General features: G+C 41.3%; 3 protein-coding genes across 7 annotated transcripts; 1 reads left to right on the top strand and 2 right to left on the bottom strand.

Annotated features, from left to right (window-relative positions):
* Positions 1 to 13,562: 13,562 nt before the first annotated feature.
* On the top strand, positions 13,563 to 18,895 carry badb (BCL2 associated agonist of cell death b). The gene is made up of 4 exons (XM_074623055.1): positions 13,563 to 13,730; positions 14,396 to 14,548; positions 15,492 to 15,712; positions 16,269 to 18,895. Exons 1-4 carry the CDS (start codon positions 13,724 to 13,726, stop codon positions 16,404 to 16,406), a joined length of 519 nt encoding a protein of 172 aa, XP_074479156.1. The 5' UTR covers positions 13,563 to 13,723; the 3' UTR covers positions 16,407 to 18,895.
* A 94-nt stretch (positions 18,896 to 18,989) lies between these two features.
* LOC141760346 (glyoxal reductase-like) lies at positions 18,990 to 22,532 on the bottom strand. The gene is made up of 6 exons (XM_074623051.1): positions 22,376 to 22,532; positions 20,608 to 20,886; positions 20,329 to 20,474; positions 19,904 to 20,043; positions 19,643 to 19,801; positions 18,990 to 19,532 (listed from the first exon to the last, which is right to left on the bottom strand). Exons 2-6 carry the CDS (start codon positions 20,856 to 20,858, stop codon positions 19,353 to 19,355), a joined length of 876 nt encoding a protein of 291 aa, XP_074479152.1. The 5' UTR covers positions 20,859 to 20,886; positions 22,376 to 22,532; the 3' UTR covers positions 18,990 to 19,352.
* A 621-nt stretch (positions 22,533 to 23,153) lies between these two features.
* On the bottom strand, positions 23,154 to 27,261 carry LOC141760344 (putative oxidoreductase YtbE). 5 transcript variants are annotated; one of them, XM_074623047.1, is made up of 7 exons: positions 27,217 to 27,261; positions 27,067 to 27,106; positions 25,025 to 25,304; positions 24,685 to 24,830; positions 24,292 to 24,431; positions 24,006 to 24,164; positions 23,154 to 23,887 (listed from the first exon to the last, which is right to left on the bottom strand). In XM_074623047.1, exons 3-7 carry the CDS (start codon positions 25,261 to 25,263, stop codon positions 23,708 to 23,710), a joined length of 864 nt encoding a protein of 287 aa, XP_074479148.1. In that variant the 5' UTR covers positions 25,264 to 25,304; positions 27,067 to 27,106; positions 27,217 to 27,261; the 3' UTR covers positions 23,154 to 23,707. The 5 variants fall into 5 exon arrangements, with proteins under 5 accessions (XP_074479148.1, XP_074479149.1, XP_074479151.1 ...); XM_074623048.1 differs by lacking the exon at positions 27,067 to 27,106 and having other exon boundaries at positions 27,153 to 27,248; XM_074623050.1 differs by lacking the exon at positions 27,217 to 27,261 and having other exon boundaries at positions 27,032 to 27,106.
* Between the last annotated feature and the right edge of the window lie 59 nt (positions 27,262 to 27,320).

The raw sequence follows: 27,320 nt of genomic DNA, 5'->3' as shown, positions 1-27,320 counted from the left end.
ATAGTTGGCGCGGCACAAAAGCCAGTTACAAACTAGGCTTCTTCACACTGACTTGGCCCCTGTTGCTGTTCCCTACACCCGTCCCCTTTGTAGTCGATATAAGCTCATCTACACTGGCTGCATTCAATGTACCTAACAGTAAGCACCAACATGTGTTTTCAACTCAACTATTCTATTGTGGGGAGGATTATTTGGAACATTACAGCGACAACCAGATGTACCAGTACAGCAGAAAATTGTGGCTGAGATTGGCCCATATGTTTTCCTGACAGTTAAACATGTCATTAGGGATGTCAATAATTAACCGTTTAACTGTTAACCGACATAAAGTATTTTAACCAATTAACGCTATCGGTTAAAACGGTTAAAAGGAATATTAATAATTCATTCAAAAGCTGAGCGGCTCAGAGGAGCGGCTCATCTCTTTAAGGAGAAAAGCTGGTCCACCTTAACAGCCCACCTTAAGAGGCAGAGCCGGAGTTGCAGTATACAGGAAGTTGGCTCCGGTCTCTCCATCGACGTATTAAAAGAACAGCTCCAGCTCACTTGAGCGCAGTGGAGGAGTTGTAGTTTCATAGCATTTATTCACCGACAAATAAACTGTTCACACACTGCTACACCTACGTTCACAGCTAGAACGCCACCAACAACCTCACACTCACCGCCAACACACACACACACACACGGTCTGTTGGAAACTCGCTAAAGTTACGCAGACTGCGTGTGCGGTGGCGAGCACGAAGCCTCCGGCAATGCTAGAGCTGCTAACGTAGCACAAACACACACACTTTTTGGACACTTGCTAAAGTTATGCTGGGCAGACACACAGCTGACAACCTGCTAAACTTAACTAAATGTGCGATGGAGACTTTTACTGGGAAAGTGGCTGCATGTCCGCGACACTACACGCAGCATCGTAGCTGCTAAGTTAACGCTCCTGGACGGTGAAATGGAGACTCCTGTTAACGAATATCTGTTGTGCTGGTACACAGCTGCATGCGATGCACAAATCTTGTCGGTTAACGGTTAATAATCGGTTAACGAGGGTCGGTTATTGGTTAAGAACATTTTTCAAAATGAGCATCCCTACATGTCACTATTCTTATATAGCGCAAAAAAACATGAAAACATTTTTTTTTTCCAAAAGCTTTGAGGCCAAGATGATGCTGCGTAACAGGAATCCCACAAAGCACCTCTAAAGCTCATTAATCAACACATTATATATTCTTTGTTTAATCCATATAAATGAAAAGCTGTGGTTTTACAGGGGTTGTGTGCCAGAATATTTCTTGGCCAGGCGCTAAGCTAACCAGCTGGCTTTAGCTTGATAAATTTAACCTCATCTAACTCTCGGCAAGAAAGAAAATTTCCAGAAATGTTGAACAGTTCTTTTAAAGTCAGGACGAACAATAACCTTTTGACCTTGTTAGCTTCCCTATTTCACAACAAGTGGGAACAAAAACTTCTAGTTTCATACTGCAATCACATCACTTTCACTTCTAGGAATTGGATATTCTCATGCTGTTTAAAAGCACCTTTATTTCTAAGAGTGTAGAGACAAAATCCAACCACTACTACAAGCACACAGACTGATATGAGTTTGTATCAGGGTGCTGCTGTAAATGAGCTGGCGTGATTAGAGAAACTACCTTCGATAAATAAAGGCTAATAGAGGCCAAACTCCCCAAATCCCATCTCAGAATCCTCTCATGTACTCGTGAAGACAGTTCAAATATTGGGACATGATTACACAGTAGCCTACTAATCAAGCTATTCTGCTTTATCTCTGATCTTATAAACCATTGTTGGCTCCTGATTATTCATGAGCCGCCTCAGACTCATTCTGCCGGGCCACCGGAGCAATTGTAAGTCATGCTGAGTGTGGTCCATAGGGGAGCTGTGAAACACAACTAAATGAAGACGAGGAGGATTGCCAGTAAATGAGCCTTGATAATTTGAAAGGGAAAAGATGAGCGCCACTGCCACACTAACACCGTTTCTCTCTCACACCAGCTAAAATATGCAGGATAATACATGCTTCCCTGCTTGTAGATACACCTACAACCATGTCCGGACACATGAACCCGCCACACACATGGATTCAGAATCATAGAAACACACATGCTCCTCACACCCGCTGCTTGATTGTTTTCCGTCCACTCGAGGTTATTACGGCGCTAACGGCCATACAAGTGCATCGAAGCATCTGTCGCTGTGGCGTCCTGGCGTTAGGCGCGTCGTCAATCACAACAAAAGTCGATGGCTAAGTGCTTACGTGGCTCTGGGGCCGATTGTTTTCAGCACAAACACACACACTCTGCGTGCTGTAGCTGCGTCCACTGAAACAAACACATGCATGTTTAGCAGATACAATATATTCAAACTGGCACGGCCTGATGCTCCAACGTGCATAGACACACTCAAACACACACACATAAAAGATTCAGATGAGACCACCTCCATCAGCCTGCTGGGTTATTGATCAGCGTTGAAATGAAACCAATCAGATCTACGACAGACACGCCCTCACACACGCAGAATCCCTGCGTGCGTCCTGCCTGATCTCATTGTGACTCGTGAACATGGAAATGCACCCTGAAGACCAGATGATGCCTGCGTTACCAATGGTGGCACTGAGCTGTCATCTGAAACCGAAAGCCACCAGCAAAACAAGAAGTATGATCTTATAATTGGTCATCAATCTGTGACGTACAGCTTCATGAAAATATTTTATGTTGTGTAATAAGAGCGTAAAATTCATAAAGGAGAAGTTGCTGCAAGTGAAACAAGTCATAAGTCATAGTTCCACTTTACAGTTACCACTACACAGTATGACTGTGAGAACGTTTGCAACATGCACATGCATTTTTGCAACTCCACAAAAAAAATTCAATTCAACTGTATTGTGTGTATTTAATGGTCCATACCAGTCTACACTCAGCTTCAAATTGTTGGTTTGTTTACACAGAAATATCTGAGCAGCCATCATTGGAAACTGTTTGGAAAAAGGCAGGCACTTTCAAACAATACTTGGCAGGTGATTGGATGAACTATCGGTCAATCAAACTCTTGCCGAAGCCGGTCGGGAGAAGAGCGAAGACATCTTTTCCATGGAGAAAAGCCTTCAGTGTCGTTCTTTGCTCTTCTTTCAATGAAGAAATACTCTCCGGTTCTGATATAACTGATGTTATTGCAGCTACGCTAACCTCTTCAGGAGCCTCCATTTTTGTTTAGATCGAGCAGTCGCCTCTCTGTGTTGCGTCACGCACACCTAAAGCTGTTTTCACATTACGAGCGGCACCACAACAACATTCTACATTTTCAATGGAAGCCGCTGATATGAAGCTACAAACGCCCGACACTTGTTGCTGTGTGACGGGTGGGATGCACTACAAATAAAGTTGAGCTGGTCTCTTTTTTCAGCGCTCCGATGTGAAGTCAACCAATCATATGTTTTTGTTTCACCCTCTGCCGTTCCATCCAAAAAAAATGTTTAGTCAGTTCCCAGTGCTATTTCACAACATAACTACGTCAATGAGCGCTTGAGCAACACTTCAACGGCGACGATGTAGCTGGCCATGCTGGCTGTTTTGTTGCTTTTGTCACTCGCAGTGTGAACATAGCATTGATGATGATTGGCGATTGGTCCATGCTCTGGCTTGCCAGACTCATTACTTAAAGCTTGACGAGATGGATTTTCGTGTGATACGTGATCTCATGACAGCTGCTGTGGGTAAGTAACTTGTATACAAAAACTAAACAAAGATAAACTTCATCTCCGCTCAGACAGAAAAGCACACTCAAATATTAAATAGAAACATGAACACAGGTGCAAAATATCTTATCCGCATGCACATGTTCGCACGCACCTACGCTCTATCCCTCTGTGTCTCACACACACACATTCACATAGTTCAATATAACCAGGGGTGTTGCAAGGAAAATGGTCCCAAAGTGCAATTCATCACTTCTGTCTCCTCCTGTTTCTTCTCCCCTCAAGCAATACTGACCTTTCCCGATGATTCATATGACTACACACAAGCCCACGTACACTAAAACACAAACACTTATAAGCGTACACACACACACATCTTGAATTTTTATATGCACGTCTTATGTTAACGTCGCAATTTGGGGCATTTATGATTTAGTAAAATTGAGATCCCTTTTTGGAGTTGATGGAAATGTCTGGCAGCCTGCAGCAGGGACCGGACACACAAGGATATAGTTGAATAATATAATGGGCTTTAAGGAGTAGAAGTGGGATGAAAAATGCGTTGGTTTATTGGCAAATGTATTGCAATTCCTCTCCTTGTAATGATGGCCATCTATCACCGCCTTTATTTTATTATTTTTCATGCAGATTTGTATTCTTATGCTAATGTTACAGTTACTTATCCCATTGCTGTTCTGCTGACTGGGACTTGCTGGAGCCAGCAGTCAGTGTACGTTCTCATTAGCGTTCCACGGTTTGTTAATGTAATTGTGCTGCTCCCTCAACGGCGTTTTACACCACTTTCCTAACTTTGCGAAGAAAAGTAGAGCCAAAGTTGTACACAGTGTGAGGTGTACTCACAAATTAATTATACCATTTTGTGTCTTACGTGATGGAAAACTTTTACCTCCAAATGTGAAATCACAGTCAGCCCAAAAAGTTTAAGATACCTCGTGTTTTTTTTAGCTTGTTCTTGTTTTCTGGTTAGGCTCTTAAGATTTTGTTCCCACCTGACTGGGTCCAACAAGCAGCTTGTCTCCAAAACACATCAATTAAACAGGAGCAATGACGCCATCAGCAAGCAAGCTTGACATGAACTAGTTCAGTCAGCAACCCAGATACACAAGGGGGGGGAGGGAAAGATGGGGGAGAGAGCAGAAGGAGGCAGAATTGAAGCTGCGAGAAAAGGAGGTATGGGGCAGATTAGAGAGAAGGGGGGGAGAAGATAAAATAGAAAAAGGCAGCGATGGAAAAAAAAGTGATGGAGGCACAAGGGCAGAGAAATAGAAGAAGAGACACAATGAATAAAAGGGGGGAAATGCTGAGAGTCTGTGAGCGGGCGAAATGAGAAAGATGGGGGAGAGGATTAAAGCAATGAGGAAGACGGATCTACTAATGCAGATACCATGTATTTTCATCTGGGCTGAAAATCCGTCTTGTTTTGTCCCATGTTGCGCCTCTCCACCCAATTTCCTGCCTCTCATCACTGTCAAAGCAAAACAAATAAAATCTTTAAGGAGGATGGATTACCTACTCTTCTTGTGAGGGATGGAGAGGAAAGCAGAACGCTTGGAGCGGAGCCACTAGATGTGTCACCTGACCTAATGATTGCTGCATTTGCTGTAATACAATGGCTGCGATTAGCAGGTTGACATGCACCCTAAGGGCACTCTAAATATAAAACATCAATATTATGTTCAAAGAAAGCATGGGTTTCTTCGTTTTAACTACACAGTTTATTCTAACTTTGTTAAATCAACGTATTAATTGCTGAAGTGAGTTATACTATTAGGTGTTTTGCCAATGACAACAATTTAGCAACATGTTTTAAAGCTAGGGTTGGTAATCTTCTTCAAAAACATTTTTGTAATATTTGTTGAAATTCTCGTTACATCCCGACAGCAATTAATAAATTAAACTCTCTGACAAAAAAAAGCTTGCTTTAATTGCTTGACAGCTGTGAGTACTAACAATAGCCATGTTCGTTGTTTACGTTCATTATGCTATTTTTGGGGGAGGGGCTTTAGAGGGAGACCTGAAGGGACGGGCTGTCAGTGTTACCGACTTGGCGATTTTCTCGCTACATTTAGCGACTTTTGGAGCTAGTGCACTAAAACTTTTGGTCAAATCAAAGACTTTCACTGACAGATTTAAACTAACAATACAATTCATAAAGTTTTACGAGCAATGCAATTCAATGCAATTCAAAGCAATGAAAGAAAATGTATCCGTATCCTAAATTCTGAGGCCGTTTTTCTTTCTGGCACTGATTGCTGTCATGTATAAAGAAGCATGAGACATTAATTCTTGCTCGCAAATGTTAGCATGAGCTGCACAACTAAACTTGGCAACGTAGCTGTCTATTATGCTAGTTTGCGGTTGAAAAAAAAAATCACTCATAATCAATTTAGTTTGCATTTGTATTAGTGTCATCCACAATGTCATCAACAAATTTATTAATTAAGGGTTTCAAAACTTGCGCATTTCATGATCTTTTCAGCTCCTTTAATCCCAGTCATGAAGTAAGGAGGTCCAAAGTAAAGAGGCAGAATTTGATTATACTTCCCAGTAGGCCTATAACATGACAACAATCAAAGCAATATTTCCTTTTCTGCTTCTTTACACATAGAGAAATGTTAACTGTGCTAAAATACTGTACATCTATTGCCTCCACTGGGCTCTCAACATGGCGACGGCTAACGGTGCTAATTGCGCTAACAGTGCAAACAACGGTAACAGTGTTGACAGAGATAGCAGTGTTTACCTGAGGGGGAACCGAGGGTGGGCGCTACGCTTCCACAACAACGTTATCAGCTGTAACCGCCGTATGAGAGCAGTGCATAGCGGCGGCGGTGAACTAGCCAGTGTGGCATGCTCACATGCACTAACATGCATGTGCGGTCAACAAAGCACAGAGAAGCTCAGATTACAACACACATAGAGGGAGAGTGACTTCATTCTCTGCTAAGGTAGACATTACTCCTCTATATCTTTGCATAGTGTTACAACCCGGCTCAAAGGTTGCAACAAAAATGGGAGACCAGACGAGTTTAAAAATAGTAACAGGCATTTATTTAACAAACTAACAATCAATAACTAAATAAACGTGGAAAGTCAGTAATCAGTGATGTAGGCATGTGTGGGTGTGTGAAAATGTCTGCTGCAAACAAAACCAAAACAGGTGTGCCAGCCAAGGAAGAGAGCGACATCTGTTGAAAGGTAGAGAGCTTTTATCCCAACCACACCAAGCCCAGGTGTGGCTCATCAACCTGACGACCCTCTCTCCTGCAAAACAAAAGTGAACCAGCAAAAAGACACGGGACACCAAGTGGAGTGGAGGGGTCGTCACAATAACAAATAGTCGTTTGCTGTTATATAATGTTATGAATGTCGTATAGAGAACCTTTAATTTAATCGCATGCACTGTTGCCCAAACTTCTTCAAACACCTTCTATAGTCCACGATGTTCAGTTAAAGTAATAAATGTATTTTGTCTTTTACAATTAAATTTGCAATGCATTATGTTATATAAGATAGTGATAAAGGATTTCAGCATTACAGTAAATTATGATTAAATTGGCCAAGAGAATATAGGAAATGGCTTTATTGTATGGTGGCTCTACACATGATAATTAAGTGAAAGCATGAATACAGATTTTGCTGCAGGCAGAGCTTAACGGTGGTATACATAAACTGATTATCCAACAAAAGCTCAATTAACTGCAGACAATTAAAGCAGCATTGTGATAATGACTATATTGTTGTGATGATAACCAATGCTTACTTAATGATCTATTATTTAGTTGCTGCGAGCTGTGAATAATTAAAACATGTATACATCTATTTTCCAGGACGCATTGAATTGAAGTTGAAGTGTCTGAGGAACAGGAAATTACATCCAAATCATGAAGTTGTTTCCGCAGCCTGAGCCAGTCAAGGACTACAACTATTCATTAACTATCATTAGACTACCTAATGACAGGCATGTACCAGTGTGCACCTCACAGTTCACATATGGAGCACATATGTTTCAGACCAGCGTGTATACATATCTATAGAAACTCTCTGAGCACACACGTACCACTCCAACCACATGAGAACGGGTCAACCATAATTGATGATATTAGAGGGTTAAAAAGGGCTGGACGAGAGTGTGTGTGGCTTGGAAGTTGACAAGACAGAGAACAGGCACCGGTAGGAGGGAGTGTGTGTGTGTCCACTAAAGTCAAGGCAGAGGTTAATTACAGTTTTTAACCTTTAGCCGAGCCAGGACTCGGAAGACAGACTACTCGAAATATAGGCTACAGTTGGTTCTTGCAGAAAGAGTTATTTTGTCTACTTTCAACGTTATAAAGTTACATTAGTCTATTTCTTGTCCGTATTTACAACTTCGTAAATGGAAATTTAGTTCACAAGTTGTGACGTGTTTGCTGAAGTTTTCAGAAATAGCGGAGACCATGGAAGTTAATTTTCGGTGGACGATAAGTTAATATATTGACATTTTAGTAGACAATTTTCTTCGTAATTTTATAATACGTCTGAAGAAAATGTTGTCATTATGGCTTTGCATTTCCTGCATTACGTTACCCGCTGGCTAGCTTGCTAAATTGTTAGCCTTGGTGGCTTCTAGACGCCAACAGTAGCGTCCATGTTGCTGTTACCTAGCGGCGGTGTTCTCACGACTTAACCACTCGAACGCCAAGCATATCATGTACACAACGTCCCACGTCGTAACTACGGGTTCACAAGTTCCATTTGAAGGCAGCATAACTGAATATATAGAGAGATATTGGCAAGAAAACGCACTTCCCAAATGTGAAACTATTCTTTTAACGTTTAAGAGACATATTTAAGAGACGAGAGCTTCTTGAAACACATCTTTATTTGCACTGGGGAAAGGAAAGTTTCCTCAACCCTGTGACAGATTTCTAACTTGTCATAAGAAGAGAATGATTTCAACAATAGTCCTAGATCAAATGTCTTGTTGAGCTGGGCTTTTTTGTATTTTTTTTTATCCACAGGAGAAAAAGTCAGCAACCCATTTTTAGTCCAAAACTTTAAAGTTTAAGAAGAGCTGGGTTATAAGACCGACAGGCTGCACAAGGGCGGGGCGGATGGAATTAGAAAGCTGCCATATGTCGGCCTTGTGATCACAGAGTGACTTAGTTATACAGCGAGGGAGCGGTCCGTGGATAATGAGCATGTTCTGAGAGAAATGACGAAAGGGCTGGAGTTGAATGAGGGGGCTGGAGGAGTGTGTTCACTCTCATGTAGGTTAAGTTTGCCCTTTTCCGTGTTCCTGTCTCTTACACCTGCGCTAGTCCTCTGATTTCTCTCAGACTCTTCTTTTATTCTGACGGTCACCCAAAAGTCTTACATTTACTGCCACCTTTTCTGCTCTTCCATTACCTTAATTCTTTCTCTGCACTCTCTCTACACCTCTCTCATCTCTTGGTCCTGCCTGTTTGATCCTTCCATTGTTGCTCTTCCTCTCTCCGTGTCTGGTACACACTGTCTGTATTTTCGGGTATGCTTCTCATCTTTTTGGGAATTGGGAAATCCACTTTCTTCACACCAGCTTTCTTTTCTTCTCTCTAAGCTCTCCCGCTTCAAATAATTCAAAACCTGCTCTGCATCTTCCTCGGCTCCCGCATAGACTGAACTGGGGTCTGCAGAGAGGAGGGGAAAATGCTTGAAAGGGCCGCGATTGAAGCTGCGGCTGCGGCGGCGGCAGACAGGCAGTGTCCTGGCATTAAATTGGAAGGAACGTTTTGGGAGCTGCTTGGAAGCGCTGCTGCGTTTGCTCTCAAACAACCACACATACACACACACACACACACACAGAGTGGTGGTTTAGAGACAGTGTGGGAGTACATACGCCTCCGTTTCCCAAAATAACCGCCAGATGAGGGGCAGGGAGGCAGGGCGAGGTTGGTACAGGAAGATATAAATGGATGCTAATTGTATGGCTCCTTGAGATTACACTGAAATCCAACAGACTTGTACAAAAACACACACTCACTGTGTCCGTGTATGTGTGTTAAAATGATCCTGCTTGTACGAGTGTTAGGATCAGTCTTTCTCACTCTTATGGATGGCAACTTTATGGCTCTTAGATGCTCCAAGCGTAAATGGCTTTACTCATACAAAGCACATACAGATTATAATGGATAATAATCGTATGGTTCCCCGAATCCAACCAAAAAGAGAACTCCCATGTATTATTTCTATAATCCCTCCAAAAATAGAGTTCAAAGAGGCGAGTCTCAACAGTAATTTTCTCGAGCTGCTCCATCCTTACACCAAAAGCTGACTGTACAGACTCTGCCTGTTTGTCTAAGCTTAGTAACTCACATTAGTTCTGTTTGGATACACCGAATTAGAAGAAGCTGCATCACATACCCTCGAATCCCCTCACAGCTTCCAACAAAAATAGTTTGCTCCTCCTACTCAAGTGTCACTTTACTGACTTTGCAAAATAGACTCATTTGGTTTCTAATCTCACAAGAGGCTCTTAATGCAAGAGAGAGGAGAGGGAGAGAAATGAATGATGCAGAGGAGGAGAGGAGGAATGGAGGCAGCTCCAGATATAAATGGTAGATAATTACATGGTTGACTCTGCGGCGTTGATGTGAGCAAGAGAGCAAAGTAGAGAGACAATCAGTGGAGGATACACAGTGCCACACAAACACCCCAGGATTGCTCTGAATGATTTTGTACAAACAATAAGAGATATTTTTCTCATAAGCAGCACTCAGTCAAAAGCATTATTTCAGGAAATGAGAAACACTGTATTTTTCCCATTGACGTAGATGCAATTTTCACGGGCAACCCCGATCCTGACATCATCATTTTCCACATGTTGCACAATGTGTTATTACAGCGATCAAGCGCAATCAAACATGATTTTTCCTCTTTTTGTTTTCGCAATAAAACCACACAACCTGTGACAGGAGATGAAGCAGTGTGACCAAGGAGGAACACAGCTCAGCAAACGTCAGAAGAAAGATCAATTTGTAGTCCTGCCTCGCCACCTGCTGCTCATACAAGGTATGACAACAAACTGACCAGGTTGTATCCTCTCCTCGAAGAGAGGGAAAAAGAACACAAGTCAATACACACACAGTGTTGATGCCCTTCCTCCTTCTTGCTACCAGCTTGGTGGATGTTTAACACGTCTTACCAGAAATAAGTTGAGTAAGAGACAGTCTAATCTGTGTGATTACACTCGCATGCCTACTGGCTCTTGCCCCACCCTCTCCTTATCAGCCTCAACATCTGACAAAAACAAATCTCACATAACTGTTGAGTAACATGGGTTCTGCCGTCCCTGTCTATCTCCTTTTGATTCACCTTTAGCCTCAATTTTTTTTTATATACTGTCTGCAACTCCCTTTCAGAGAGAAAGAAAAAGGCAACCTAACATGACCCAGTCCCAAACAGGTATTTCCACGAATGTCTGTCTATATGAATGTATGTCCATTTATCTATTTTTTGTCAACTTCTCTTTCCAAGGTCAAGAATGAAGAATGACACTTTTAAGCTAACACAGACAAGAAGTCTTTAAATCTATCTGCTGAGGAAGACCATGTGATAAAGCACAAGTACGAGTACAATTACAGCTTAGAGAACACTTTAGAGCAGGGGTGCCGAGGGCCACAACCGGCCCGCCAAAGGGTCCGGCCCACTGGATGACTTTGCAAAGTGTGAAAATTGCAGCAAAGTGATTCATTCCAATTTTTCAGTAAAATGCACAGCTATTCTTATTCATCCACTGGAGGTCCTTCTAAGAGTAGCAGGCCCTATGCTGGACACGCTATTACAGATCCCACATACAGGCTATGTGACACAACACTGTCAAGCGTAGACTACCGTTCAGGCAGGAGCCACCGGTGGAAAATTATCAAAAAGGAGAAAAGTGGACAAAGAGTGTAGGGTTTTCCGAGAAAAATGGACCAGTTCCTATTTCTTCACAGAAGTAAATGGGAAGCCAGTGTGCTTGGTGTGCTCACAGCACCGTTCAATGCTCAAGAAATATAATATTCAGCGCCACTATCAGACTCATCATGGCGGAAAATCAAAGAACTTGCAAGGACAACTGAGAACAGAGAAGATAAATGAATTGCTGGCAGGTTTTTGGAAAAAGTCTGTTTGTAGTTTGTAGAGATGTTCATCATCTGTTTTGTGAACGTTTTCAGAATGTACTTGTAGTTCCTTACACTAAAAGACAGGGAAAATCTGGGGATGTTGTTATTTATAAGTTATTATGTAGTGGTTTTACTGGTCTGGCCGACTTGAGATCAAATTGGGCTGTATGTGGCCCATGAAGTAAAACGAGTTTGACAATTGATATGCTTTATTTCCATGTCTGCTGGTAAATAGATTATAATTATCAAATCATTTCTTTGAAATTTCTTTAAAAACTCCCTGAATCATGACCTTAGCTACCAGGTTACATTTGTGTAGACAATAAGTCACAATGGTGAGATTTGTGCCTGATCAGAAGTGTCTAACGGCCCTATTTTAACGATTATATGCTATGTTAGCTTATAATTATTAAATAATGTTTATAATAAAGTAATTTTCTATACATTTTTAGGTAAATATTGGGGTAATTTGGCAATAATTCGCAAAAAATTTCAAATAGGTTATTTGCTAAATATCACCTAATTACCATGAAATTTATGGACCTGTAAAATGAAATGTTACCAAGACAATATATAATATACTCTGTTTCTTCTTTTAAATCACGCCTCAAAACCTACCTTTACAGGAAGGCCTTTTTATAGCAATCCATGGTTTAAATTTCATTATTGTTGACTTTTTGTACACACTGTTTTATTAAGTCTTATGTTCAACATTTTATTTTGGCCTATGTTTTTATGTTGTTATTCTGTATTGTGTTTATCTTGATGTCTGCACTATTTTAATTTATGTAAAGCACTTTGTAACTATTTTTGGAAAAGTGCTATACAAATAAACATAATATTTTATTATATCTCTCAAAGGGGCCATTCTGTTGCATAATAAGTCTTAGTAATAACTTGTAATGGAGTAGCCCATTATAAAACTGTGGTATTACTACTTTTACTTAAGTATATGACCAGAATCCCAACACTGATAGAAATGGAAATAGATGAATTAGAAATACACATGGCCTGACTCTAGTGTCCATATTAGACAGAGTTATCAAGAAGGCCAGCTCTGTCCTGGGATGCCCCCTCGACACAGTGGAGGTGGTGGCTAAGCTGTCATCCATGATGGAGAATGACTCCCACCCCATGCAGGACACCATCTCAGCACGAGGCTGCTCCACCCAAACTGTGTGAAGGACTGCTATCGCAGGTCCTTCCTTCCTGCAGCTGTCAGACTCCACAACCAGCACTGCTCCCAGTAGACCACAACCAGCACTGCTCCCAGTAGACCACAACCAGCACCGCTCCCAGTAGACCACTTACACTTACACACCAAAAACTGACAATAACCTGATATTTTCAGGTGGAATTTCATTCATTCATTCATTCATTCTCACTGTGCAATATCATTTTCCACTTGTGCAATTTTGTTAATAGTCTGTTTATTGTCAATACTGTATATACTGCTCCTATTTTTATACTTCCTTCTATTTAAATGGTTCATATTTTGTTACACTTTGTTTAGCTCTTTTTTACTGTGTTAGCTGATGCATCTTGTTTTTTGCACTATCCCCTTTGCTGCTGTACACTGCACATTTCCCCACTAATAAAGGAATATCTCATCTTATATTAAATCCTGCTGCGCCTCTACACGGACCGCTACGGTAAGCCGGTGAGACAAACAAAGCCCCAGCCCAGTCCTAGCTCGCAACAGTGACGTCAGCGCGCAGCGGCGGTGCAGTTACGCGCGGCTATTGGGCGATCGAGCAGCTAAACAGTGTTATACAGTAAAAAGACAAGACGCCGAGAACAACAACAACAGCTGTGGCCGCATGAGGCCAACTAAGGACACACTCAGGCTCACTCTGTAAAGATGTCGGGTAAGGAAACCTTTTAATACTGTTATTATACACACTTCTGTTAGCTAATTGAGCCGCCTCAGCCGCTTCCGCCCTCTAGGAAGTTTCTTTTGTCCTCTTCAGTCAACAACAACACCAGAGAGTCCGTGTGTTGACCGCAGAGGAAGGTGTACTGGCTGGTTTTAATAACAGTGTAATAACGAGTCGTTACTGGTATCAGATTCAGGTCCGTGTGGTCAAAACAAGTCTGTTATCTGGTGGATTGTTACTCTGAATACCTTTGGACTGGCTAACATCAGGCAGAGCAGACAGACAGAGAGCCAGCTGGGTGTGTTGGGGGCAGCAGCAGTGATACAATGGATGATGCCATTTTATGATGCTCGAATAATTAGCTCATGTGTTGTTTGACACTAAAATGGCAGCACAATTTGCCATATATACTTTTTTTGTACCTTGCTCTTTATAATCTTTATAATGGAGATAGGAACACATGTTGTTTTGGTCATTAGTATGGATAACATGTTCTCTCAAGCAGGTCAAGTGCAGGGCAACACTACAATTAGCCCAAACTAATTATCAATAATTTGTGCATTTACTTATGGGCAATTCCTTATCTGCAATATACAGCAATTTGGTGTTTTTACTGCGTCCCTGTTTCTAATCTTTCTTGAATCTTACTTCTCCAGATGTCACGATGTCTGCACACTTCACTATTTCCGACAGCGAGTCAGAGGCATCGGAGGAGGTAGAGGAAGGAGATAATAACCAATCATTAGCTGTGCAAGAGCCGCAGCTTCCTCAACGCCACTCCCTCACCCTACCTGAGCTCAGACTGGCAGGTAGGAAAGCTCAAAGAATTGTGGGAAAGGGGGGGAATGAAAAACACAACAGAAAACTTGGCAACAGCGCCGCAGAAGTATCTTAACCTGCCAATGTATGTTTGAGCATCCTTTACCGCAACCTGCTCCAGATGGGACTCAAAGTTTATCTTGCTTTATTGCTGCCTGTTACTGGGAGCGTTCACGTTAATCTAAACTTGTCCCATCTGTCCGCACCCTTTTTCACAAGAGATGGGCACACACAGAAATCTCTGTCAGACAGAACAGAACAGAGTTTGTTGTATTTCTGCTCCAGTTGTCAACAACATTACTCTGTTATTCAAGATCCCCAAGTGTTCCAACTTCAAGTGCAGTGTGTGTCAGCATACAAAGACAATATGGTCAAATTCACCAGCGCAGTGATGTATATGTATGTATAGTTAAAACCTAAACCCACGACTGCTTGTTTGCTTGTTATTAATGTTTTTTTGTAGAAAAAGAAAGCAATATCCTATTACGTTTTCTGCTAAAGCTGCTGCAGGGCAGATTCTATTCATGCACAAAAAAGAGAAAAAAACATTTGATGTCAGTGCATCAAACCACTCATTCATCGCTCTCTCAACGTTACTGTCCGTTTATCCCCCCTATGTTGTCCTGCCATCTCAGGCCTCATTCTGCATCAGCTATTTCTCGCAGGTTTTACGGTGACGTACTTTGGGACATTAAAATGAGATTGCATTGTTAGTTGGAATGCAAGCTAACCTATTTTGCATTTAGAATAACTAACTATTATTTCTATTTTATCCCCCTAGTTTTACGTTTTTTAATGCATTGTTCCAGTGATAACTACTGATTTATATACCTATTTTATGTCTTTATTGCTCCCTTTCCCTGTGTCTGATGTTGATCTAGTCTTGCTCTCCTGTGAGGCATCACAAACCCCTCTCACCTTTGTCTCCCATAGCAACCGGTCGACTCAGGCTGAACTCAGAGTCCCACGCTTCCACCGTCTCCAGAGACGAGGAGCTCCAGGCGGGTTGGGAAGACGAGGCCGGCACGCCCACTGACGGAGCTCCGTTCCGGGGTCGGTCCAAGTCGGCTCCTCCTGCTCTGTGGGCAGCCAAGAAGTACGGCCGGAAGCTCCGGAGGATGAGCGACGAGTTTGACAGCCTGCTGGACAAAGGGGTGAGAGTGAGGAGTCAGAGGATGGAAGGAGAGTTTAAAAAGGGGTTTTCCTAGTATAACCGATTAGTTTATTTTTAATTTAAAGAGGACCTATTGTGCTTTTGTGCTTTTTCCCTTTCCTTTAGTGTGTTATATAGTTTTTTGTGCGTGTAAAAGGTCTGCAAAGTTACAAAGTCCACGCCAAGGGTGTTACTCTCCCCCACAGAAACCCTGTTCCTGAACTGCCTGAAACGCCTTGATTGAAGTGCTGTCTTTTCTTCTGTAACGTGGTGATGTCACCAAGTAACACATTTGCATAATACCTGCCTAGCAGCTAGTTTGGCACGCCCTTAAACAAAACTAGTTAGAGCGGCGCAGGAGTCCAAATTCAATTGACCAATCACAACAGAGTGGGCCAGCTGACCGATAAGAGCAGACTGGGTTTTTTCGGGGGTTCCAAGTGTTTTTTAAACATTAAAGCATGTAAACATGTTCTAGTAGAAACCCAAAATACAAGTATGCACCTGAAAATAACCATAATAGGTCCTCTTTAACGCTGTGCCTCTATTTTGCGCAGGAAATGAAGAAGGTGAGGAGCGCTGGGTCGGCCAAACAGATGCACCACTCTAGAAGCTGGTGGAGCTACCTCTTCAGTCACCAGGAGACAGAGGGAGAGAACAACCACCATGAAAACCACACTCATCGCACTGAATAAGAACTGAGAGAGGAAACAAAGAGTGGCACGAGGAATGGAGGAATCGATGGGGGATGGAGATGGAAATGAGAAGAAAGCAGTGGGGAAGCCAAGAGAACAATTGTTACGAGAACAAAAAGACCTGCTCTGAGAAGGGACGGAGGAAAGGTTGATTTGAACAAAAAGAGAAAAATCCAAACACAAAGACGTGGCTGAGTGGATGTCCCATCCTAGTCGGGTCCTTTTTATACGTCATTGGTAACTACATTTTAACAATCTTTTTGTATTTGTGTTGGTTGTGATGTTAACGAAATTGCTGGGCAGCCCACTGTGAAATGGTAAAAGTCAGTCAGACCCCATAGAATGGATCAAATGATGGGCCAAGAGAGGAGAGATGATGAAAACACAAAAAAAAAGCTTAGAAGTGGGTGGTGACCACTAAGTTAAAAGACGCTTACTACTTCAGTTGTCTCTCCCATCAACACTATGCAAAATACTGTGGATGGAGAGATAAACGCACTGACATCACAACACCCAACTGTCTGAGACCACCTTGAATGCTGTTAGAATTTCCTTCCTCGTCTTCTCGAGGGAAATCACCAACGTCGATGCGTTACTCACGCTTGTTTTTGCTCCAAATGGTGTGCTTAACTAATGGAGACCACTGTAATTGTGTGCCAAAAATAATCTGCAGGCAACAGAGGAAAGAGTATAAAATGGGAAGGATTTTTTAAAGTATTCAACTCGGGCCTTCATCCTGTTCTACTACCTGCAAGCCAGTACCATTTAAAACAACTGTACTTGACTATCATTAACTGCTTTATATCTCAAATTTATCAAAAAGAAAGAAAGAAGAACAATCTTGTACAAGGACAATCTCTGACGATGCAGAAATACTATCTTTTGTAAAACTTCAGGGTTAGATTATATCTGAGGACATTAAACCTACGTATAAAAAAGCACAAACCAATATGAATCTATCTTTTTAAAAGCCTTGGATGAGCAAAAAAAAAATACTTTGGAACTTTTGTGTGTAAATATTTTGTTAATATTTTATCAAATTGCAGGGGTTGAGGGGGGGGTTATAAGAAACGTGGTTGAGAATTTTATTTTATGAGGAGGTTAACATGCTATTTAATAAGCAATAGCAATAGGCAGTGTACAATCCATGGCTGTTGTGATAAATGTTAATGTGCTTATTTAAAGATGTGGGTGGGGATGAATTAACTGCTGTACAAGGAGCCAACACACTAGGCCCATTTATTCAGTGATGAAAGAAGATGGATTTAGAAAGTCACACTTAAACACAGCTGGAAGGGATTTAAACTTGGCTTCTCCAAACTATTTGTGAAGTTTGTTTATGAAAAATCAGTTGCCAGTCCTGTTGGGTTTATAAAACAATTACTTTAAATCTGCATTGGGATGTGAATAAAAATGATCTATCAAGGTCTAGGAGTGCTGATCTAATGCTAGATTTGCTTTTTATGTATTATATTCAGGCTTTTAATGGCACATACTACACACAATACGGCATATACGGGAGTTATTATCGTTCATATTAATGATTATAAACTAAGATCAGCCCTTCTACACAGCTTTGGTGAATACGATTAGGCTATCTGTGATGTGATTATTGAAAATGGTAATAGGTTCGTTCTACTTGTGTCTTACTCTCTTCCTCTCGACTTGTAGGGTTGAGTTGTGAAGTGCTCGGGGTGGCGTGCAGGCTAATAAAGGGGCTGCTCGTCTTTAAAACTTTTCTCCAACTTTTTTATAGCTTTTCCTAAACTTGGTTAAGGACCATTTTGTAATCGGATGATTCTAGACAATTTGAATGACACCACCCTTTTTTAAGATTCATCTGATATGTTTGGTAACGTGCAACCCTGACTGTAAGACAAATTCACTGAAACGTTTTGGTGACCCTTTAAATTGAAAAAATATCTGGTATCAAACTCAATAGTGGTTTACATTTTAACAAGTCACTAGTCCTAATAGACCTGTTCTTCGACACAAGTGGTGATGGCGTTGAGAGCTTGGGACCAGATATGAATTTAGAAGAGTATAATATTGTCATGAACTGCCTTGAACATGCTGTAACCTGCGATGCGACACCGCATTACCAGCCTTGTCTGTTTACCCAGTTACCGCCTTAAACTTTACAGCTCGTTGCGCTCAAGAAAAGAAAACAGCACAATAATGTGGCGGTGCGTTCGCTGTCACAACTGTGAGGCACATATTATAATGCTGTAAAAGCCATGTTGTGGTTTTGACTTTTAAACATCTGTGACAGTGAACGCACCCCAGAAGGGGGAAAACATGCCTGGACACCTAGAGTTTTGCAACCATCCTTGGTATTACTTGAATCTGGAGATGTGTGTGGAGTAATTCTAATATTTCCTTCTTTTTTATGTTGGATTCCTTTTTGTTTTTTAATGACTTTTGTAAATTTTCTCTACAGCTGTGAAACTTCTGGTATATGCTGTCCTGAATAAATAATTTTAAGAGTGGTTTTGAAGTGAGTTTCTTGTGTAATTCTTCAAAATTGTACAGTATAAAAAGGACAGTATAAATTGGACAGTATAAAAAGGACACATACTCGAATACAAAAGCCATTATATTAGTTTTAATATAGAATTAGTCTTAAAATGATGGCACATTGACAGATTTGTTAACAGCAAACATTTTTTGGTTAGTAGGCAACACATCTGCATGAAAAGGCTCTCAGTATTTCATGGCATAAAGGTCACAATAAACAGGACAACTTATAGGCCAATGTTGTCCAAAATGTTACTTGACCTCTTATATACCTCAGTACATAGTCTGTGTCTAAACTCTTCTGGTGGTGGTTTCCCACCACCCCATCACTGCCAGTCAGAGTTTAATTTTCCATCTTATTTTCCCTGTTTTTATGTTCACTTTATGTCTATTTTTCCCTTATTGTATTATTATTCTACTAGTGATTTATCAAACTATTGATGATGCATCCCGGCAGTACTTGCGCCCACAGTCCAAAGCTGATAGTCTGTCCATGTCTGTGTCGCTCAGTGTGAAGTCAAAAAGCCTCGCATTGTCCTTTATTCTGTCTGGATTGGAAGATTTTGGGATCACTGGGACGCCCTGCTGCACAGCCCAGCGCAAAAGGACCTGAAGGGGAACAAAAGACCTAATTGTTTTCCAAGTGTTTGTGCTAAAATAAAACGTTTTTATTGATCAGGGTGACCCAAATATATGTTTGTGTATGTGTGTGTGTTTACCTGTGCAGGTGTGCGTTCACAGTTCTTTGCCACCTCCATGACCACAGGGTCAGTGACCAGCTCTCCTTTCCCTAAGGAGGAGTACGCTTGGAAACACACTCCATGCTCCTCACACACTTTCCTCAGCTCTGTCTGGCACAGCTTTGGGTGAAACTCTACCTGAAGAAACAAAAAAATACGATATCTGCATTGGCTCTTTCAAAAACTGAGAGAATAAAACACATTTGTGTACCATCTTCCTTTTGCTGACATGCATTCTACCTGATTCAGAGCAGGAGTGATTTTGCAGCTCTGCATCAGTTCTCTCATGTGTGCTGGTGTGTAGTTGGACACTCCTATGGCCTTCAGCTTCCCCTGAGCATGCAGCTCCTCCAGTGTGGCCCAACTCTGAGCTCGGTCGCCTGGAATCAAATATTAATTAGGACCTCATCATCAGTGTTACTCAAGAACAACTATATTGTGGAGGAGGAAAGTGAGACGACAGCTTGAATCTCATCTCTTAATTAGTGGAGCTTTTTTTAGAAAAGATTTGATACATCTGGCCAAAGCAAAGAGTTACTTCAAATGCTATAACATGTTTGTTTGTTTTTTACATAAATGTACATGCAGGCCATACATACAAAGTTATTTTTCCAGTGATATTTTGGTACATGAAGGAAAACATTGACTTAATCTGAACTCCTTACTTGAGTTGCGTTGGTCAGCCACCTCCAGACCCCGTGTGCCAGGCCAGTGGATCAGGTAGAGGTCGATGTAACCCAAATCCAGCTGAGACAGGCTGAGCAGGGCTCCTTCCATGGCTCTCTCACCCTGATCCATGGAGCCCAGCTTACTGCAGGGAGAAAGAGAGAGAAATATATTCAAGAGGACATGCACATTTTCAGAAAATTGCTGGAACAAAAGATTCTGCCTTATGTAATATAATACATCAAAGGTCACTTATTTAGAGCTTATATACACATCACCTGGTTATGAAGACATCCTCTCTGGTTAAGCCGTGTTTGGGCAGGAGCTCCTTCACGGCTCGACCCAGCGCAGCTTCATTCTCGTAGACGGCTGCACTGTCAAAGGCCCGATAACCGGCAGCCAACGCTGCATCCACAGCCGGGTAGACATCTTCAGGAACCACCAACTTGTAAGTCCCCAAACCCATGAGGGGCATCTGAACCCCCGTATTTAGGAGGACAGAGTGGGTAGTGGAGGAGGGGGAAGACATCTGCTTGGACTGTTTGGTCTACCTAACACTGTTAAAGAGGGAGAGAGAGATTTAAGTGAGGAATAAATGGGAGATTTTCTTGAGTATAAATTGGTTGTATCAGGACTGGTATACTGATTTCTACAGGTTACTACCAGTTTCATTACAGAGGAAGGTCATAGTATTGTAAATGAGTACCAATGATGCAATATTAGACCTTTGAAATGTCAGTAACTGTAAGTGTTACAGTGATGCAGTGTTAAGGTATTAAGACGTCACAATGGTGTACAATATGGCAGTGTGTGTGTGACAGTGAGTACAAACATTGTATGATGCACGCTTCACATTGTAGCTTTAAGTTAACATTATTACAGTTTGCAGTGCATGGTGGGACGTTGCAACGTCAATATGTATCTGTATGTACACTAGGGCAGTATTATACTGTATGTCACAATGACGTATAAACATTGTGTCAATGATGTATCGTTAACTTTGGAACGTCACGGTCACAGCTAACTTACTGTGGCAGTGGTGTATTCTACGAAACCCTGGTACTGTTGATCAACCTTTCAATCCAGAAGATTGTGTGAAAAATATTTATATTGGAGGTACTAATATACTGAAAGAGAAGTGTTCTTTCAAACATATTAGGAACATAGTCAGTTATGTTTCTGTCCCTTCATCTAGATGTTTTTGGTCTTCCTTATTTGAGGATATACAGTGGGAGAAAGCTTGGAAAATGTGTGATAAATACTGTATCAATAACAAACTGAAGGAAGTGTCTTTCAAGATATTACATAGAATTTACCCAGTAAAACTTGTGTTATAAAAAGTGTGATTTCTGTGGACTTGAAAAAGAGAGTATTTCCCATCGATTCTTTCACTCTATTTATATACAGTGAAAGAATGTTCTGGATGGATGGAGCCAACTTTCTACAAAAGAAACTTAAGATGAATGTTGAAATATGTTTGATGTAGTGATATATTTTAGTCAAGATAAGACTAGAAATAACATGCTGTATATAAAACAATTATTTATGGAAAATGTCATATTCATAAGACAAAATGGTCAGCCAACTTTCCTGCACTTTATAAATTAATTTAAACAGTATAGCACCATCGCATCCAATATTAAACACAAAAAAAACATTAAGACATATAAATTATTAAATGATTATAATATGATGTATATAACATAAACACAAGCTCTGTCATTGTGAAATGTATATGTAACTATTCTTGTTTTGTCTTTTGTTAAACTGTGTATGTATCTGTACCTCTGTTAATGAGCACGAGCTCAATAAAGAAAGCACTGCAAAGCTATGTAGCTCTGTTATGCTGGTTAAGAGAATTTAAAGGACACAATAATGAGACCAAACATTGCCACAGTGACGCAGTGTTGAAACATTAGACTGTGACATGACGCAGTATTCGTTTAGACGTAGAAACGTCACAGTTCTCGAAATACGACGTAGTGACCTGGGTGGTGACGTCATTACATGCTACTACATTAAAGATAATTCGTGTTTTCATCTCACCTTTTGGGCCCTTTCAGCTGAATTCTTTTGAAGTGTCAATGAAAGGAAATGTCACTTCTAACTTTAACCCAGAGCACAGAATGTTTACAACTACTTCCTCCTGCTACACGTGGTAAACTGATGGTCATGTGATAGTTTGGGCGCCGCTGATTGGATGAAGATCTAGCCAATCAAATGACCAGAGATGGTAGAGCCCTGAGAGAGAGAGAGAATCATTTCTGACCGTTTTTTAATTAAATATGTAAATGCATTTTTTTTTGTTTTGTTTTGTATGTGTTTCATTTATGTTGCTATTGGATTTATTTCATTTATATGTATAAATGTAATTGTTTATGAAATTAACTCTGCTTATCTAATGGTGCAGTAATTTTGTTAAAGGGATAGGGGGCGGGGGGGTGTATAATTTGTTTATACAATTATTTCTCAGATTTATTGGATTTTGTACAGAATACCAATAAAAAAACTTTGAGCAAAAAAAAAATGTAAATGCTAACTGCCTTTACTGACATGAGGCCGTTAGCATTATAGCCGACTGAAAGTTACTAGCTAGCTACACCAGTTCAACATTTCCAGTGATGATATGTAGACTATTCTGTATTTTGGTTGCCCTCTGAACCTACAGTCCACCAATTAATCAGTTAATCACTTTATTTTCTGATGTTGTTGGTTCCCTGAAACTTGATTCTTCAATGCTAGTAGTTTTATCTAAAAACAAAAATCATAAAAGATGTATTTTCTCTACAGCTGTGAAACTTCTGGTTTATGCTGCCTGAATAAATCATTTTAATTTCAAAGTGAGTTTCTTGTGTAATTCTATAAAATTCTCCAGTATAAAGGACACTTGAAAAAAAATTACATCATTTTTTAATTGCAAATTTGTGGTAATTCACAGACAATTCAAATGAGAAAGCTAGAACACAAAGGCCATTATACTACTTTGTAAGAGTTTAAAGAACAGTATGAGGCAACAAATAATATGGAACTAGTCTTAAAATGTTGGCACATTAAATAAGTTTATGGTCAGTAGGCAACACACATATAGGTACTACCTGAAAAGGCTCTCAGTGTTTCATGGTACAGTATATGGGTCACAATAAACAGGACAACTTACTGGCCAATGTTGTCCAAAATGTTACTTGAACTCTCAAATATCTAAATACATTGAATCAAAATTAATACATCTGCCTAGTGCATTTGTTATGTAACTGAGCTGTCTGTGTCCACTTCTTCTGGTGGTGGTTTCCCACCGCTGCATCACTGCCATTCAGAGGTAAAGAACAGCAGCATTAAAGAGGCATCATGGAAGATAATGTGTGATCTACTAGTGGTCTATCAAGCCACTTCTGATGGATCCCAGCAATAATTGTGCCCACAGTCCAAAGCTGACAGTCTGTCCATGTCTGTGTTGCTCATTGTGAAGTCAAAAAGCCTCGCATTGTCCTTTACTCTCTCTGGATTTGACGACTTGGGGAGCACTGGGACGCCCTGCTGCACAGCCCAGCGCAAAAGGACCTGAAGCACAACAAAAGACATATATTTTTTCCATGTTTTTGTGCTAAAAGAAATGATTCTATAATTTAATATAATTATTCGATTCTATAAATCAAGGTGTTTGTGTGTGTGTGTTTACCTGTGCAGGTGTGCGTTCACAGTTCTTTGCCACCTCCAGGACCACAGGGTCAGTGACCAGCTCTCCTCTCCCTAAAGAGGAGTACGCTTGGAAACACACTCCATACTCCTCACACACTCTCCTCAGCTCTGTCTGGCACAGCTTTGGGTGAAACTCTACCTGAAGAAACAACAACAACAAAAAACACTGCATTGGGTCTTTCAAAAACTTTATATTTTGCATTTGTGTACCATTATGTATATTATATATATATTATCCATCTTCCTTTTGCTGACATGCATTCTACCTGTAGCAGAGCAGGAGTGATTTTGCAGCTCTGCATCAGTTCTCTCATGTGTGCTGGTGTGTAGTTGGACACTCCTATGGCCTTCAGCTTCCCCTGAGCATGCAGCTCCTCCAGTGTGGCCCAACTCTGAGCTCGGTTGCCTGGAATCAAATATTAATTAGGACCTCATCATCAGTGTTACTCAAGAACAACTACATTACGGAGGAGGAAAGTGAGATGACAGCTTGAATCGTGTCAATTAGTGCAGCATTTATTTATAAAACATTTGATACGCCAGGCCAAAGCAAAGAGTTACTATTTTTCACATAAATGTACATACAGGTATACACAGTTATGTTAGCAGTGATATTTTGGTACATGAAGGAAAACATTGACTTAATCTGAACTCTCTACCTGGGTTGCGTTGGTCAGTCACTAACAGTCCCTGTGTGCCAGGCCAGTGGATCAGGTAGAGGTCGATGTAACCCAAGTCCAGCTGAGACAGGCTGAGCAGGGCTCCTTCCATGGCTCTCTCACCCTGATCCTTGGGGCCCAGCTTACTGTAGGGAGAAAGAGAGAGAGAGGTCGTTGAGCATTATACACTTTGCCTTTGAGCTTCAGTGTCTCCATATTGTCTCTGAGAAGAAAATCATATGATCTGGGTATGATACCAAAGCCAGTGTAGTCATGCATTTATCCAAAGCGACTTACAATAAGTGCATTCAGACATGTGGATATGACCCACATACATCACCTGGTTATGAAGACATCCTCTCTGGTTAAGCCGTGTTTGGGCAGAAGCTCCTTCAGGGCTCGCCCCAGGTCAGCTTCATTCCGGTAGACGGCTGCACTGTCAAAGGCCTGATAACCAGCAGCGAGCGCTGCGTCAACAGCCCGGTAGACATTTTCAGGACCAACCAACTTGTAGGTCCCCAAACCCATGAGGGGCATCAGAGCCCCCGTATTTAGGAGGACGGGAGGTGTAGAGGACATCTGATCTGAAAGCACCTCTTCTTTTGTGTACCCTGTTTGGACTAGTTGGAGAGGGAGAGAGAGTTGAGTGAGGAATAAATGGGACAGGTTACACTGACTTCTACAGGTTTGCCATTGCCCTTTTCCACCAGGTTCAGTGCAGAAGAAGGTCATAGTGTTGTAATGTAGCAATTGAGTACCTAGATTGACATTTCAAATTTATTCCAGTTGTTTAACAAACACCGATTATGTTTTTATTCATCTTTTCCTTTCCTTACATTTTATTTGTTGCATAATTTATTTTATTGTATACTATTTTTATACTGTAAAAAATATTCTTGCTGATTTTTTTGTGATGAAAAATCTTAACATGTTTGTGTAACTACTGTATTGAACTTTCTGAATAAAGTATGTAGAAAAAAAGCTCTATGTACAGTGTTACAAGGATGCAATGTTAAGATATGGGACGTCACAATGCAGCTAGGAGTACAATGTGGCAGTGTGAGTGACAGCGAGTAGGCTACAAATATTGTGATTTCACAGTTGTTACATTACAAATTATGCCACCGTTAAAGATAATTCATATTTCTCACCTTTTTGACCTTTTCAGCTGAATTCTCTTGAGGGAGAGGTGCATAAAAATGACCTGTATTCACCCAGTATTCACCCAGTACTCCCCCAGTACTCGCCAAGTACTCACCTAGTAATCACCCAGTATTCACCCAGTACTCGCCCAGTATTCACCCAGTATTCGCCCAGTATTCGCCCAGTATTCGCCCAGTACTCCCCCAGTACTCGCCAAGTATTCACCCAGTACTCGCCCAGTATTCACCCAGTATTCACCCAGTATTTGCCCAGTATTCACCCAGTACTCACCCAGTATTCACCCAGTATTCGCCCAGTATTCGCCCAGTATTCGCCAAGTATTCACCCAGTATTCACCCAGTATTCACCCAGTACTCACCCAGTACTCACCCAGTACTCGCCAAGTATTCACCCAGTAATCACCCAGTATTCGCCCAGTATTCGCCCAGTATTCGCCCAGTAATCACCCAGTATTCGCCCAGTATTGGCCCAGTATTCACCCAGTATTCACCCAGTACTCACCCAGTATTCACCCAGTACTCCCCCAGTACTCGCCAAGTATTCACCCAGTAATCACCCAGTATTCGCCCAGTATTCACCCAGTACTCACCCAGTATTCGCCAAGTATTCACCCAGTAATCACCCAGTATTCGCCCAGTATTCGCCCAGTATTCGCCCAGTAATCACCCAGTATTCGCCCAGTATTGGCCCAGTATTCACCCAGTATTCACCCAGTACTCACCCAGTATTCACCCAGTACTCCCCCAGTACTCGCCAAGTATTCACCCAGTAATCACCCAGTATTCGCCCAGTATTCACCCAGTACTCACCCAGTATTCGCCAAGTATTCACCCAGTACTCACCCAGTATTCGCCAAGTATTCACCCAGTATTTACACAGTATTCACCCAGTATTCGCCAAGTATTCACCCAGTATTCACCCAGTACTCCCCCAGTACTCGCCAAGTATTCACCCAGTACTCACCCAGTATTCGCCCAGTACTCACCCAGTACTCACCCAGTATTCGCCAAGTATTCACCCAGTATTCACCCAGTACTCGCCAAGTATTCACCCAGTATTCACCCAGTACTCGCCAAGTATTCACCCAGTAATCACCCAGTATTCGCCAAGTATTCACCCAGTACTCGCCAAGTATTCACCCAGTAATCACCCAGTATTCGCCCAGTATTCACCCAGTACTCACCCAGTATTCGCCAAGTATTCACCCAGTATTTACACAGTATTCACCCAGTATTTACACAGTATTCACCCAGTATTCGCCAAGTATTCGCCAAGTATTCACCCAGTATTTACACAGTATTCACCCAGTATTTACACAGTATTCACCCAGTATTTACACAGTACTCACCTAGTATTCACCCAGTATTCACGTTGGAAGAGAGGATTGTTTACAACTTCTCCTTCCTGCTTCAAGTTGGTCAGCTGACAGTCATTTGACCATTTGGGCGGTTTTCGCCGTCACCATAGTGACA

This window comes from Sebastes fasciatus, chromosome 22 (genome assembly GCF_043250625.1).
Source record: "Sebastes fasciatus isolate fSebFas1 chromosome 22, fSebFas1.pri, whole genome shotgun sequence".
NCBI classification, from domain to species: domain Eukaryota; kingdom Metazoa; phylum Chordata; class Actinopteri; order Perciformes; family Sebastidae; genus Sebastes; species Sebastes fasciatus.
The sequence above is the reverse complement of the archived record's forward strand: the minus strand, read 5'-3'. Positions and strand labels throughout refer to the sequence as shown.